The sequence below is a fragment of the Aedes albopictus genome, chromosome 3 (genome assembly GCF_035046485.1).
Source record: "Aedes albopictus strain Foshan chromosome 3, AalbF5, whole genome shotgun sequence".
Taxonomy (NCBI): domain Eukaryota; kingdom Metazoa; phylum Arthropoda; class Insecta; order Diptera; family Culicidae; genus Aedes; species Aedes albopictus.
The window spans coordinates 201,083,598-201,098,646 of record NC_085138.1 but is presented as its reverse complement, the minus strand read 5'-3'; the positions used below and the strand labels follow the sequence as shown (position 1 = coordinate 201,098,646).

Here is a 15,049-nt window from a genome sequence, read left to right as displayed (position 1 = left end):
CCAAAATAAAATGTATAGGGTTTTATGACGGTTCTCAAAACCTCTACGAGACTAATTGGTCATCAAAACGTTACTTGGGTTAGAACAAATTTCATTAAAAAAACATCGTCACAAAAACGTAATCGCCCAATGATAAAGTACTGTGTTTGGCCGGGCGGCCACTAGATGGCGGTAGTGAGCAAACGTCAAACAGGAGCAAAAACGATATCAGCGCTGCGAGTGGTAGATCAACATACTACTGATGATTTGAATCAACCGTTAAAAAGGTGATCGATGGGAAGCAAAGAGAGTGTGACGTCTGTTTCTCTGTATAGTATCTAGCCGTGTACAAAATTTCAAGTCAATAGGAGGCAATCAGTGAAGTACTAGATTGAAAGTAGTGAGCTGGATTTTTGTATGGTGAGATGTTCAATTCTCCATTTTTGCAATGAATTGGTGCAAACAGCGTGGGTTATATGATTTCTTGGCTAATTTGATGCTGTTTGAGCAAAAGTTTGGGTAACTTTGTTGTTGTATTATTTATTTCATGCAACTTCAACAACACAGTTACCCAAACTTTTGCTCAAACAGTATCAAATTAGTCAAGAAATCATAATACCCACGCTGTTTGAACCATTTCATTGCAGAAATGGAGAATAGGAGGCAATCAGTGAACTGCCCATAACCGCATAACTGTAACATTCGACAGAAGTAGGCATTGGAGAAAATGGGACCCAAAGTTGCAATTTTTAATTGTATGGGAATGAACCGAAATTGTAAACATTTTTCATTAATTCGTAATCAATTGCATATCAATAAGATCTTCTACAGCACTTCTTGTATACTGGACCTATCGTCAGAAAATAAATCGGACTTAAGTATGATTGATGACACGCATTGAAACCAGTTTATTTTCCCAGTGTGACTGTTATGCGGTCACATTGGTTAATGATGGTCAATGAGACAAAACGACTTGGTGTTTATTTCACAAATCCTAGAACAAACTTGAAAATATTATTCAGGTAGTCGAAAGTACTTGTAATTTGATGATGATCCCCGATATTAACTCAATAACAGAAAAATATGCAAATGTTACAATTATGCGGTTATAGGCAGTGAAGTACTAGATTGAAAGTAGTGAGCTGGATTTTTGTATGGCGAGATGATCAATTCTCCATTTCTGCAATGAAATGGTGCAAACAGCATGGGTTATATGATTTATTGACTAATTTGATGCTGTTTGAGCAAAAGTTTGGATAACTGTGTTGTTGAAGTTGCAGGAAAAAATAATACAACAACACAGTTATTCAAACTTTTGATCAAATAGCATCAAATTAGTCAATAAATCATATAACCTACGCTGTTTGCACCATTTTATTGCAGAAATGGAGAATCGATCATCTCACCATACAAAAATCCAGCTCACTACTTTCAATCTAGTACTTCACTGATTGCCTCCTATTGAACATCTAACCATACAAAAATCCAGCTCACTACTTTCAATCTAGTACTTCACTGATTGCCTCCTATAGGACACGTTCGGTGTAGTACTAGAATTGTAGTAATGAGCTGAATTTTTGTATGGTGAGAAGGTGAATTCTCCGTTTCTGCAATGAAATGGTGCGAAAAGCGTGGGTATTACGATTACTTGCCTAATTTTTTAATGCTGTTTGAGCAAAACTTTGGGTAACTGTCTTGTTTAAATTGTAAGAATTGAAAACAACAACAACACTGTTGCCCAAAGTTTTACTCAAACGGCATCAATTTAGGCAAGGAATCATAATACCCACGCTTTTCGCACTATTTCATTGCAAAAACGGAGAATTCATCTTCTCACCATACAAAAATTCAGCTCATTACTACACTTGTAGTACTTCCTGATCGCGTCCTATAGGGCACGTTCGGTGTAGTACTAGATGTGTAGTAATGAGCTGAATTTTATTTATTTATTTATTTTAGTATGGTGAGAAGGTCAGAAGTCCCAAAAAAATGACCACGTGGTTTATGGACAGCCCCTATCCGGTGTATTAGGTAATTATTATTATTTATTTTTTGAAACTTCAACAACACAGTTACCCAAGCTTTTGCTCAAACAGTACCAAATTAGGCAAGAAATCATAATATCCGCGCTGTTTGCAACATTTCATTGCAGAAAATTTAGAATCAATCATCTCACTCACTCATCTTCAATATAGTAGGGGGTTGTGGGGCAAGATGGCCACCCTGTCTTTTAAGCATTAATTCGCAACACAAAAATATTTTCTGCATGGGTTGTTATTATAAACAATGCTTTTTGTTTATAATGTGCGAAAAAGTTACTATTAGTTTGAAAAATCTGCTATAATATAGTGTTTGAAGTTTGAGTGTTCAAAAACAGTGTTTTTTTTTATAGTATCAGGCCATCTGATTTTAAGGATTAGTAATGAAATAACATCGCTTTAAAAATTATTTTCAATTTTTAATGGTGTCTATACTGCCCATAACTGCATATTTGTAACATTTGCAGTTTTTGTCAATATTGAGTTAATACCGGGGCTTATCTCCAAATCATCAGTACTTTCATCTATCCAAATGAACTGTACAGGTTTGTTCCACAAAATGTGAAAAAAATACCAAGTCGTTTTGTCGAATATTAACAAATGTAACCGCATAACAGTCACACTGGAAATACACACTGGCCTCATAGCGTACAACCAATCATATTTTACTCTAATATTTTTTTGAACTATTCGCCCAGCATATAAGAAGAACTGTAGAAGATTTCATTGCAAAGTCATTAACTTTGAATTTTTGCCAAATTTTTGAAATTTAGATCCTTTTCCATACTAGTGCAAGTTGCAAACATTGAGCTCAATTTTCTCCAATGCCTACTTTTGTCGAATGTGACTGTTATGCAGTTATGGGCAGTATATATGACTGTTGTTGAGCCTCGACAATAAAATTTCAATGTTTTAAATTAATTATGTCATATAAAAAATGATAAACATATCGTAATCATTCGGGGCAAGATGGCCACCTGTGGTAAGGCCTATGTCGCCATCCAAAAATCAATCTAAAGCAGCCTTAAAACTGTTATTGATGTTTAGAGATACTGCAAAACCACAGAAAATTGCTTTTTATATTAGTTGAAGCTGTTAAAATTAACTACGATGGAGATTATACCTCAGAAAAACTTTGAACTTATTTGCTGTTAAACGTTGATTGGTTTCATTGAATATTTTGGCACAGGGATGGAAAATCGTAGCTAAAACCGCTGTAAGGGTTCGTTACAAGACGTTGAATTACAGTATAATGCATGAAAAGAGTAGATAGATCAATCGTTTCGAGAGAAACAAGTTTGTTGAAAAAAATAGACCAAATCATAGAACATATCCAAATAAATTTCTATCAATTTCATTTCAAACATTATCATAAAGAAAATGTTGGCAAATACCACACCATCTGTAGGCAAAGCGTTGCGGATGATTCGACCTTGATTTATTCAGCGTTGCTTAGGGATTAAAGCATACTAATTGTAAAAATTAAGCTCTGTGGCCATCTTGCCCCGATGGGGTGGCCATCTTGCCCCATATGGCAAAAATTCTATGTCGAAAGTAACATTTTTCAAATAAATTTATTTTGCATTCGTAGTGCAAAATAAAATGGTTTTTGAGTTAATAAGATAGAAAAGACATGAAACAAAGGGGATGAGCGTTAAATAGCCATATTCTAATGAAAGTATATGCTCCCAAGGCGCCTAAGCTTAGGGTGGCCATCTTGCCCCACAACCCCCTACTTCGCTGAATGCGTCCTACCTATATAAAAATACGAAAAGATAAACATGTTTTATAACGAAACCTTTTATTGTCACAACAAAATAAATTATTATAAGCAGATATAGTTTCTATGCGGTTCCTAAAACAATGTATGTCACCAAAGGCAATACAAGATTGTCCACTTGGTCAGTTTTAGCCTCAACGAGTGCATTAATGATAATGGCAGCACCAGCAGTGGCCGCTCGCAAAGTATTCAAGTGAATAAAACTCAGTCTGTACAAAAGGAACACCACACCTGCCTGTCCCACGACACTGGCTATCGTACCCTCGACGGATTTCGCTGTGCCTGGCCATTTATGTTTTCCGGCCAGGTAACCACAAATGCTGGCCGTGGTATCTCCAATTCCAACGGATAGAACTCCCGCCAGAAGTTTAAGCAAGTTCAATCCGGCTGAGTCGGTTAAATCGCACGGCAGCGGGTGTAGCCACATAGGCAGGGAACACCCAATCAGCAAGTAAATCGGCGTGAGCGCAACCAGACCCGCGTCCTTTTCATCTAGGAAGCAGCGAACGGCCATGTCGAGAGACGGGTGAATTGGCTTTAGCTGGATAACACGAGCGATCTAGTAAAAAGATAAAAAAAAAACAATGTTTTAGTCCTGGTTGAAAAATCGCCAAGTACGGCTATCCATGATTACCTCTAACATGAGTAGCAATCCTAGCATCAAGCCGGAAGCCAGGTAGAGCAATGTACACTGTGACCAAAGTCCTGGAAGGTACACCAGGACCATAACGATGTGAAACATTTTTCTCGTAGTCGTATTGGCGCTGATCTGACGATTGATTTGCCATACTACGAAACAACTGGTTACTACCAGAAGCGTCATGTAGAGAGCGATGACCAGCATGCGATCTGTGTCACTTAAAATAAACTGTAACAGCACAATAACCGTTGGCTGGCCAAATATGGGAAATAATGCGGTACAACTGGCGATAACGACAGTCAACAAATAGAATAGAACGGAATGACGCAGAAATGACAAAAAGTGGCACAGTGCTAGGATAACGCCGATTCCCATGAGTATTATCTGTAAGAAAAAAAAAATAACAATAATCTGTTGAATTCATCGAACCTAGTTCCAGCCCCTAACCTTTTTTAAAGCGATTTTTTCGTGGAATGTTTGAACAAAATAAGAAACTTCAGTCTACAACTAAATGATTTGAAGTAGATGTGCTCATGATATTGAGTTTCAAATGCGAAATAAAACGTTTCAGTAGGACAGAAGTTCCATAGGAGTTTCTGTAAGGATTCCTTCAGAATAAATCAAATTGTGTCAGACAAATTCCATGTTAATTCCTTTAGGAGAATTTTTGCAAAAGTTCCTCCAGGGACTCCTCCCGAAATTCCTCCAAAAGTTGCTGTAGCAAACCATTGAGAAGTTCCTTGCGATATTTTGCGGCACCCTGCCTATTCTATCCTAAGCTTGTTTACTGACCTGCAACACTAGGTGCATGACATTCAGATCCGGCGATGGTTTGTCATTGAGAACAACCTTAGGTAGCTGCAGGAAAGCATAGTATGCAAATATGGTGAATCCCTGTCCAACCACAGCCGCTTCACCCAGCGTAAAGCTTTTGGGCAGTCGCCTTAGCAATCGAAAGTAAATCCGATCGAACAGAACCACCACTAGGACACCACTAACGGAGCAGACTATGGCATTATCTTTCAAACAGACCATCAGCAAACAACTGGTGGCTACAATACTGAAAAGTACATAAAGTAACCTTCCGGCTAGGTGCTGACATTTTCCGCTGCGCATGGAAACGAAGATGCAAACGGAATGCAATAGTAGCCCGAAACTTGCAATCGTAGATCGCCTATAGTTGAGTGTTACGGCATGATTGTCCCGGTTCCAAACGTTGACGGCTTGACTCATGAAGATGAGGCTTGCTAGCCAAAGTCCATTGCTTGCGTTCGGTCTGAAATAAGTCCACAGACTATTGATTTAAACACGTTTCTGCGATAACGTGGAGCTGAACACGTACCTGGTGGTGATGCCGTAGTTTCGACAACTTTCTGCTATGCATTTACTGGCCGTTTTCTTTTCAGTCTTGTCCATGTTTTAATTACTTTAATACCAAAGTCTATAGAAATGATAGTAATTAATATTATCAATATTTAATTTATTAATTTAACAACACAAAAGTTACTGTCGCTAGCTCATCATGGTGAGCCACCGTGGAAATCAGAGGTTCTTCTTATCTACATTATTTACTATTGTGAGTCCCTTTAAATCATACGAAAGAAAGGTAGTGTCAAAAATAAAAACATGACGTCGCGACGCTAAATGGAGCTCACTCAATGAGAGTAGACTCTCGTCATTGGAGCTCACTGTCTGAGTGGCCACGCTTAACTTTTTCTACGCACAATGAGTCATTTCACAAAACGACAACCGTGCTGATAAATCTATTATCTATTATTATCACCGATTTAACATGGTAAGACAATACGATCTACCCAATAGTGGACCCCAACAACCCAATAGTGGACCCCGCGGGGTCCACTAGGATAATTTGATAGAGATTTCAAATAATTATTTTATGAGAAATGTTTTCGCTCGGTTTTTGTGTGCAATATGTATAGGAAAGATATAGAACTTGTTGTGCAACCATTGGTGAAGACAATTTAGTAGGATATCATAATATTTTACGATCAGAACAAATTCCAGCTACTATGGGGTCCACTATTGGTTAAAATACCCTATACATATGTTTTATTTATCAAGACAAACTGCAAAAAATACGGAAAATCCGCTCAGTGAAAATAAATTTTGTATAGGTAAATTTTGTGTGAATAGCGCCAGTCACACGATGCATATATTGATCAATAGTTGACCGTTTTATGGAAACATTGAATGTATATTATTGTTCGAAAATAGATTGATATCAATCATTCAACTTTTCCCCTATCTTCCGTTTGATCAACCACGCAGCAATATTTCCCCTCCATAGCGCATTTTACTTCAATTTTCTCTACCGTCTTACCCCGCTGGTTCGACACGTTTTAATACGACACTTTTTAATTCGTACCCCGCTTATCCGACATATGTCGAATTGAAAAGTGTTCAAATGTCACAGCGGCGTACACTGTAAATGCAAAACAGTTTGTTATTGCGCTTACACTCACACCCGCAGCAGCCCCTCAACAGCTATTCAACACCCAAACCACCTAGAGATCAACCGGAATAAACTGAGGATGGCAACAATTGTAGAAAGAACGAGCTTTTCATTCGCACCACCGCGATATCTGTTGAAATTATGATTCATAACAAATCCGAAAATCGAATCAAAAACAAAAATAGAGTTGCCAAATTTCAATGAGCATGTTGGTGTAGGCTGATCAGTTTGTCGAATTAAAAGTTTACCCCGGTTATTCGACAACAGTCGGTGTCGTATTAGCGGGGTAATACGGTACAATATTTCCCCACCTTCAAAATTGTTACATCAATCCTCTCGAAGATTGCTCAAACCATGGGTCAAATGATTGGTTCAATATTTCCCCTCCAGATCAACCTTTCAATGCAGCAGCGCGTGAACGAGAGCATCATTATTGCAGAACATTCTGCCGTGTTGCCATTTTTTTTTAAATCACATATATATATAATAGCCCTGTTTGTCTGTCCGGTGACTAGTCAACCAGACGCAGCACGCGGGGAAATTCTCACAAAAAAAATTGACATTACAATTCCTTTTCACTATCAGATTCACAGAACAAAATCAGCGACAACCTTAGACAACCAGACACAGTATTTGGTGAAAAAAATCACAGACAACAGACGTTGAAAATTTATATTTTTTTTATATTTGACGCTTCAATTCGTCAGATGCAGAAAATAAAATCAGTGACATTCTTAGATAACCAGACACAGCATTTGAAGAAAAAAAAATCACAGACAACAGCCGTTGATTTTTTTTGCATGTGCAGAAAATAAAACCAGTGACAACCTTAGACAACCAGACACAGCATTTTATGAAAAAAAAATCACAGACAACAGACGTTGAAAATTTTGATTTTTTTTAGATATTTGACACTTCAATTCTTTTTTACTATCACATGCAGATAACAAAACCAATGACAACATTAGACAACCAGACGCAACATTTCATGAAAAAAAATCACAGACAACAGACGTTGAAAATTTTGATCTTTTTAAATATTTGACACCTCAATTCTCTTTTACTATCAGATGCAGAAAACAAAACCAGTGATAACCTTATACATATGACAGACATGTGATACAAGAATCACTGTACAATTGCGCTTGAAATGAGTGCCATACTGTAAACTCTCTCAGTTCAAGTCAGTCTTGTTAAAATTTTCTTGACAGTGCGTACCGTTGTACAGGAATCACACTCGTATCACATGTCTGTCAGGGGTATTAGATAACCAGACACAGCATTTGATGAAAAAAAATCATAGACGTTGAAAAAATTGATTCTTTTATCGCAGAAAAAAATCTGTCACTCTTACTCTTAGGCAACCGAATGCAGCAGTTACTGGAAATAAAAACCAGTGACAACCTTAAACAACCAGACACAGCATTTTATGAAAAAAATCACAGACAACAGACGTTGAAAATTTTGATTTTTTAGAATGTAGAAAAAAAAATGTGTCCCTCTAGGACAACCGAATGCAGCAGTTGCTGGAAATAACACAGATAGCCTGTTTGTCTGTCTGGTGACTTCACCGAAGTTTTTCAGATGTAAATATAAGCTGCATTGAATTCACCGAATAAAAACACCTTTCAGTAGTAATTTTGTAATTTTCCCATGGGCTGTCCAAAAACTTTTCGTCAAAAAAAACATGTGTACAATACACTCCTGATCAAAAGTTTAGGGTCACCCCCTCAAAAACATGTCATTTTTTAGGCCCATATCTCCGCCAATTTGCGCCCGATTTCAAAACCATAGGTCTCATTCAAAAGATAATAAGTCAAAGTAACTTTGAACATGATTCAGGTGAAACTTTCACAAAAATGTTTGTATGTAAACTTAACCCAAAGTTGCCAAATGTTCTAATAAATAAACATGAACTTACGGCAGTGTCGCTGGAAAATGGGTCCACAAATTTTATTATGAGAGCGGTACATAATATAACCTATTTTCTATTAGCTTTCAACTGATTTTTGCCATACTTGGCTAAAAATCCAGAAAAAAAGTTATTAAATAAATTACTTCTTGATGCTATTGACCAAAAGTTTGGGGTCACCACTCCTCAAGATGATGTATCAGCCAAAAGTTTGGAGTCGTAAAACAAGTGATTTGATGATATCTTTGTTATCTTTAGTTCAATTTCAATTTGTTTTGGATCATTTCAAAAAAAATAACTAAATTAACGTATTCAACGATTTTTATATATAAAAATGTTATGTGAAGTTAACACATTTCACCACATTGCAAAATATAAGGCAATTTTACATTATGTTTTAGAATCTAAATTTAAAAAAATATGTGTGGTTCAATGTCTATGTAGTAAGTACCATTTGTTATGTTTCAAATAAGCCAAGCAGAATTAAAAATGAACGAAAGATGGCAAAGATATCAACAAATCACTTTTTTATGTTTTACGAAAGTGATCACAAACTTTTGGCCAATACATCATTTTGAGGGGTGACTACAAACTTTTGGTCAATGACATCAAGATTTAATTTACTTAAAACTTTTTTTCAAGATTTTTTAGTTAAGTTCGGTAAAAAGCGATTGAAAGCTGATAGAAAATAGGTTATATTACCGCTCTCATCATAAAATTATGTCGACCCAATTTCCAGCGACGCTGCCATAAGTTTTTATTCATTTTTTTAGAAAACTTAAGTTTACATACAAACATTTTTGTATTTTTTCCATTTAAATCCAAAGTTTCTTTGACATATTATCTTTTGAATGAGATCTAGTATTTTGAAATCGGACGCAAATAGGCGGAGATATGATCCTAAAAAAATGACATGTACTTGAGAGAGTGACCCTAAACTTTTGATCGGGAGTGTTTGAATATGTAATAATGTTCAAGCTTAGAAGAAGAATTAATGTGAATAGAAAATTTATTTAAAAAAACAATTTTGACAGAAATGCGGTGTATACATTATCTTCCGCATTATTGGCATTGGGATCGGTAGGACTGAAAACCAACCCCGCACCCACCGACGACGACGCATTGATTCAATAAAAGGCTTTGCTTTGCGAGCTGCCCGCATAACAAAATACCCTTTGTCATAACTTCCAAACAGTAAGTTCATTGCATCCGTCAAGGTTACTTCATTTCAAACAGCTAATCTTATGTTAAACAATAAGGAACAGAATATCGGACACTATAAATAACAGTTTGTGTAATTCATGTCAAGCAGTGACACTATATTTTACTATCCATGCATTGTCGAATTATATTGGAGATGCAAATTCCTACAAAATGGTAGCAATATATCACCACATTCTATCAAATGGTTAGCTACTCTATTAGGGCAGCACACTTACATTTATGCATCTCACCATACATTACTTTTTCTGAACACTTTGACATACAGTTATCCATACTAGTATTGATGAGAGGCACCAATATTTGTTTTTCTTTGCAAAGTGCCAGACTGGTAATGGAAAAAAAAAAGCAAAAAACAAATTTTACAACCGTTGGCCAATCTGACTGAGTCGGGTACATATTGTCACTTTCTCGGATGCGGAATCAATCTACAACGCCTTGACCTGGAAAAAGTAGAATCGAAGGTAAGTTTTCATTTTCAACTGGATGATTTTGAGCTAATTTCCCGTGCTCTCGTGTGGAATTTTCTTTGCAGGTTCCAGGTCGCACAAATTTAATCAAACATCTCGTTCCCTGATGCCGCTTGAGGAAGACGCCAAACAATTCCAGCACTGGAGGCCGGAGTATGCGGAATCGATCCAGAGGAACTGGCAATACAGCTCCGAGTAGGGATCCATGCATGAGGTAACGGGTGAAGTGCATATCAGTACCACAAATTGAAAACTGATCGGATCAAGAGGCATCAGCCTGCCTATACATCTGGATTCATCAGCAACGGTTTGTTTTTGCGGAAGTCGGAGGTGCTTTTAAATATCACTAGATTTATTTTTAATGACTGCACTGCCGTGTACAGCGTAGGTGTCCCATGTTAATAGGGAACATGCGACTGTTATGCTGCACACGGTAGTGCAATAAGGTAAAATATCCATCCAGAACAACACGTATTAATGGAGAGGAAGGGGTTTCACATTTTATAGTTATTGTACTTGCTTTATGAAATATAATTTTTCTAGACGTATTCACTTGTTTCATTGTTTCATTTCATTTGTTTCTTATTTTTATCTTACGATACTAATACAAAACAACAGTACAAAATAGTGTACATAACTAAATATGTACCATACGGTTTACAGGTTATCTACAATGGATTACCATAAATCACCAGTAACACATACATTATCCGCTTTTCTTTCAAATTTACAGTAAAACTGTTCGCTAACCTCTTGCTATACAGTGAATTGTTTGAAAGTCTGGATAATAAATTGACTGTATCCTTTACTGTATTGCGAAAAATTTGTTCGAGAAAACGAGCGATTTTTTATGGTAACCAATCTTAACCGCCTATTCTACATACTGTAAATTGCCGGATTACCATTTCTCAAACTGGCAAATATGTACATGGTATGGTTATCTTACTGTTGCCTCAGACAGTCTGACAATTGGTTAAATCACAATTGCTTATGGTCATCTACAGTATGAGAAACTTTGCATTTAAAGTTCGTGATTATGCGGGTGTGTACGAATGCTAAGCATGCACGGACACTTGTTTTTTTCTCTCTTTATGCATTAACTTCTCTCATACTGCCGGGAGATTTTCTCTCTGCTCGAACCTCGGCTAGATCCATCTCTCTGCAAAGGGGTAATGTCGAAGATATTGGATTGATACTTGGTTTGATCCTCGTAATTCCATCAATAATCCTTGAGAAAGAAATAATTGATGGAATGGTGGAATAAAGGAAACAAGAAAGCGTTGCCAAATAAACATTTTCAAGTACAAGTAAGTTGCGTATCGAAAATTTTCATTAGATTATTTAGAAATGATGTTTAAGATTTAACATTGGTTTATTATGTTTTATATCACATCTTTAATTTATGCGCATATGCGATTTTCTAGTGCCTTCAGCATAAAATGCTAGAACGATATAGGGAAACTCTGTATATTTTCGACAGCTTTTTCTCTTCGTCATGGGGTGTTATCTAAAGCCTGATAAACTTAAAGTTGGCGTCACATCTTTGCCAATCAAACTGTACACAAATAGGTTTCAAGGAATTTGGAAGACAAAAAACACTTATGGCAAAGAGAGAAAAACTGCCAAAAATACCCTCAGTCACTCTCAAATCATATAATTTAATTATCGTTCAGTAATCAATCTAGCTATAGAGAAACCTGTTTTAATAATAACGGATAAAGCAAACATTTTCAATAATGAGCGAAACAAACAAATCAATATGGATAACCTCTTATCAGTCTTTATTTTCCAAACCTATACTCCTTTACATATTCACTATGACATTAGCAAAAATTAAATCTTGTTCGAACGTAACTGTTATACTTATTGTTTAAGCTACATTTTGTATGAAATATTTTGGTTCAACGGTAGAAGTTCATAACTTGTGTTAGAAATTAAGACACATAAACCTTCTCAAGACATTAGGAAAAATAGCATGATGAATTAGTAAATAGATCCACTATTTACCAATTCATCATATTTATCCGAAATATTGGGTTCAATAAATAAGAGTTTATGAATGCTTACAAAAACAATCGAATATGGCTTGGTAAATGACCAAAATTATCAAAATATTATTTTTTCATAATAATTAATGGAACTGAATAAGCATCGAAATTGGCACTTTCTTAATGATCAAGTCTTTATAAAATTTACAATGCAAAAACGTGACACTTTATTTCTAGAAATTTGTTTTCAAAGCATTCCATAAAATTCAATTGAACTGGCCACCATGAACGCCGTGAACCACGCGCTGAACGTTGGTGAATTGCTACACGGACAGAATAGAATATGCTAAAATGCATAAAATCTTTACTAAAACCATATTAGATCTGCCCACCCCTTGCAATGCATATTTTAGGATATATTCCTTCAATGCATAAAATGTCATTATTGCTTACAATGCATATATCGATATTATTTAACAATGCATAAACCGATTTTATTTGTTAAAAATGCATAAATTGCTTTGCTTTATTTACATTTAAAAATAAAAATAAAGAGAAAAAAAAAACGACGAGTTTGGTTGAATGACAAACCGTTAATGAACACTTTATTTCGCTTGCATTTGTCATAATATACATAATATTATACTTTGTAATAACTAATAACCGATTAGTACATACGGTTTCCGCAATACATAATAGGCAATTTCCTTCACCGCCACATTTCTCCAACGAACTTGTAAGCAGGATCAGATTTCTCAACAGGAACAAAATCCCTCGCAAAATTCGATCTGCAAATTACAACATTTATAAGTTCTATGTCTCAGAAAACATAAAAGCACTTACCGAAATATTATAAACAATCGTGATCCACTGATTTATGTGATATTTGCTCTTTTACAGACTTTATGGCAAAATTGCGCACGGGGGAAACTACTTCCTAACAACACGATGACGGTTGGCCAATTAAAATTTTGCCAAGTCCCAAGTATAAAATAAACGGCTTTATATAGTCTAGTCTAGTCTAGTCTACACATACACAGCCAATCATTGAAAGCATCCTGGAAAATGATAGAAACGACTAATTCCATCATTTTTCTTGTCATTATTAATGATTGCAGTACATCGTAGGTGCATTACAATCATTAAAGCGGCCAGGCCTACTGTGCAGCGTTTTTAATGCAACAATAAAAACAATGAGTGGGGACATCTCGTACCAACCGCTCAGTTCATGGAAAAGCAAAATATTGTGAAAATCGATGGGGGTGACGATGCTAAGAAGGTTAATGTCACCCCTTGGTCCTTGGTGCTTCCTGGGATGGGACACAGGTATTTAGTCCGTGTCCTGGCCCTATTGCCTAGGCTTAAGCGCCATTGCTCGCTCTCTGAAACGAAAAGAAAAGAATATGCCCTTCTAACCCATTTACAGTAATTAGCCCAGTGCATCACTATACTACAACTCAAAAATAATTAGATCAATCAATAGTACTTCTGAAATTTTAGCACTTTTGCTGTTTTCGTCATGGTGTTAACCTTCCCTACAAAATGAAACCAATTTGGCCGACGAAACCCTCTTATATCGAAGAAAACAATTCCACGGAAAATACCCAAAATCACCCTACATAGATTTGTAGATGAACAAAGATGTAAGATATGTGTCTTGGCAAGTGTTCAGTAATCCTACGGGATACTTAGTAACTATTTATAAGCTAAACTGGTAAGATCTCACCGAATTTCAGCGTCATTTTGTTCAGGTAACGGAACGGACCCACTATGAAAATGTTTAAACATCCGGAGAATACACACGCAGCCAATCAACTCTGGCAAAACAAGTCATTATGTACGGTATGTTATTCACAATCACAAGCGTTTTTTTTTTTTTCAAAATTTCCTGATCGAATATTTCTGTTTGGTTCAGATCAGAAATTTATCACAAAATGATCGATTTATATTGAAAAAAAAAATAAATTTTCACTGCCAGCCGATTTTAGTTCAATTGTTCAAAGGCAGCCAAATGGATTTCTGATGCTGATTCACGGCAGATTTTCTTTTCCGGAAAAGAAGTCTTTCCTTGTTTTTCTTTTCACACCGAAGACACTTATGAGTTTGGATTGCGTGTACCACTAAAAGATTAGCTGCACAGATCTTCTTCAATATCACTCGCGGAATTAATGGTTAAATCAATTTCACATTAGCCATTTCGTTGGTCAAATCGTACGCGGAGCCGAGTATAAAATAAACGGCTTTATATGCATGGAAACTATAATAAATGCAAGAAATGCCAAGGCGTGCATATAACATATTATGTGATGCATACTTTTTATGAATTGCCAAGGTTAAAACGGTTAAATGGGAAATTTTTATTATTCAATAAGGGAAGATTCAAATATTACGTCCATCGTTTTTCGGGATTTCTAGACCCCCCTCCCCCCTCTGTCACGCACTTTTCCTATACCCAATACACGTACTGTCACACTTTTCTAGACCCCCCCCCCTCCCCCAAATTATGGACGTAATTTTTGAACGTTCCCTAAGAGCACCGCCACGGGA

General features: G+C 36.3%; 1 protein-coding gene and 1 long non-coding RNA gene across 4 annotated transcripts; one reads left to right on the top strand and one right to left on the bottom strand.

The window, feature by feature from the left end:
- Positions 1–3,800: 3,800 nt before the first annotated feature.
- On the bottom strand, positions 3,801–14,814 carry LOC109404504 (dolichol kinase). Of its 3 annotated transcripts, none has more exons than XM_062858523.1 (5): positions 14,229–14,814; positions 5,781–5,879; positions 5,231–5,714; positions 4,433–4,822; positions 3,801–4,357 (listed from the first exon to the last, which is right to left on the bottom strand). In XM_062858523.1, exons 2-5 carry the CDS (start codon positions 5,852–5,854, stop codon positions 3,863–3,865), a joined length of 1,443 nt encoding a protein of 480 aa, XP_062714507.1. In that variant the 5' UTR covers positions 5,855–5,879; positions 14,229–14,814; the 3' UTR covers positions 3,801–3,862. The 3 variants fall into 3 exon arrangements, with proteins under 3 accessions (XP_062714507.1, XP_029719034.2, XP_029719035.2); XM_029863174.2 differs by lacking the exon at positions 14,229–14,814 and adding an exon at positions 5,946–6,029; XM_029863175.2 differs by lacking the exon at positions 14,229–14,814 and adding an exon at positions 5,935–6,015.
- LOC134291154 (uncharacterized) lies at positions 10,386–11,062 on the top strand. Its single transcript, XR_009998940.1, has 2 exons — positions 10,386–10,508; positions 10,580–11,062. It is a non-coding gene; the product is annotated as an uncharacterized LOC134291154 (long non-coding RNA).
- Positions 14,815–15,049: the final 235 nt, after the last annotated feature.

What these genes read in the sequence shown, in the direction of transcription:
- LOC109404504 (XM_062858523.1), bottom strand. Translation starts at nt 5,854, where the DNA reads ATGGACAAGACTGAAAAGAAAACGGCCAGTAAATGCATAGCAGAAAGT. An exon ending in AACTACGGCATCACCACCAG is followed by an intron (nt 5,715 to 5,780) that starts GTACGTGTTCAG and finishes GACTTATTTCAG; the next exon opens with ACCGAACGCAAGCAATGGAC. An exon ending in GATTGCTACTCATGTTAGAG is followed by an intron (nt 4,358 to 4,432) that starts GTAATCATGGAT and finishes TCTTTTTACTAG; the next exon opens with ATCGCTCGTGTTATCCAGCT.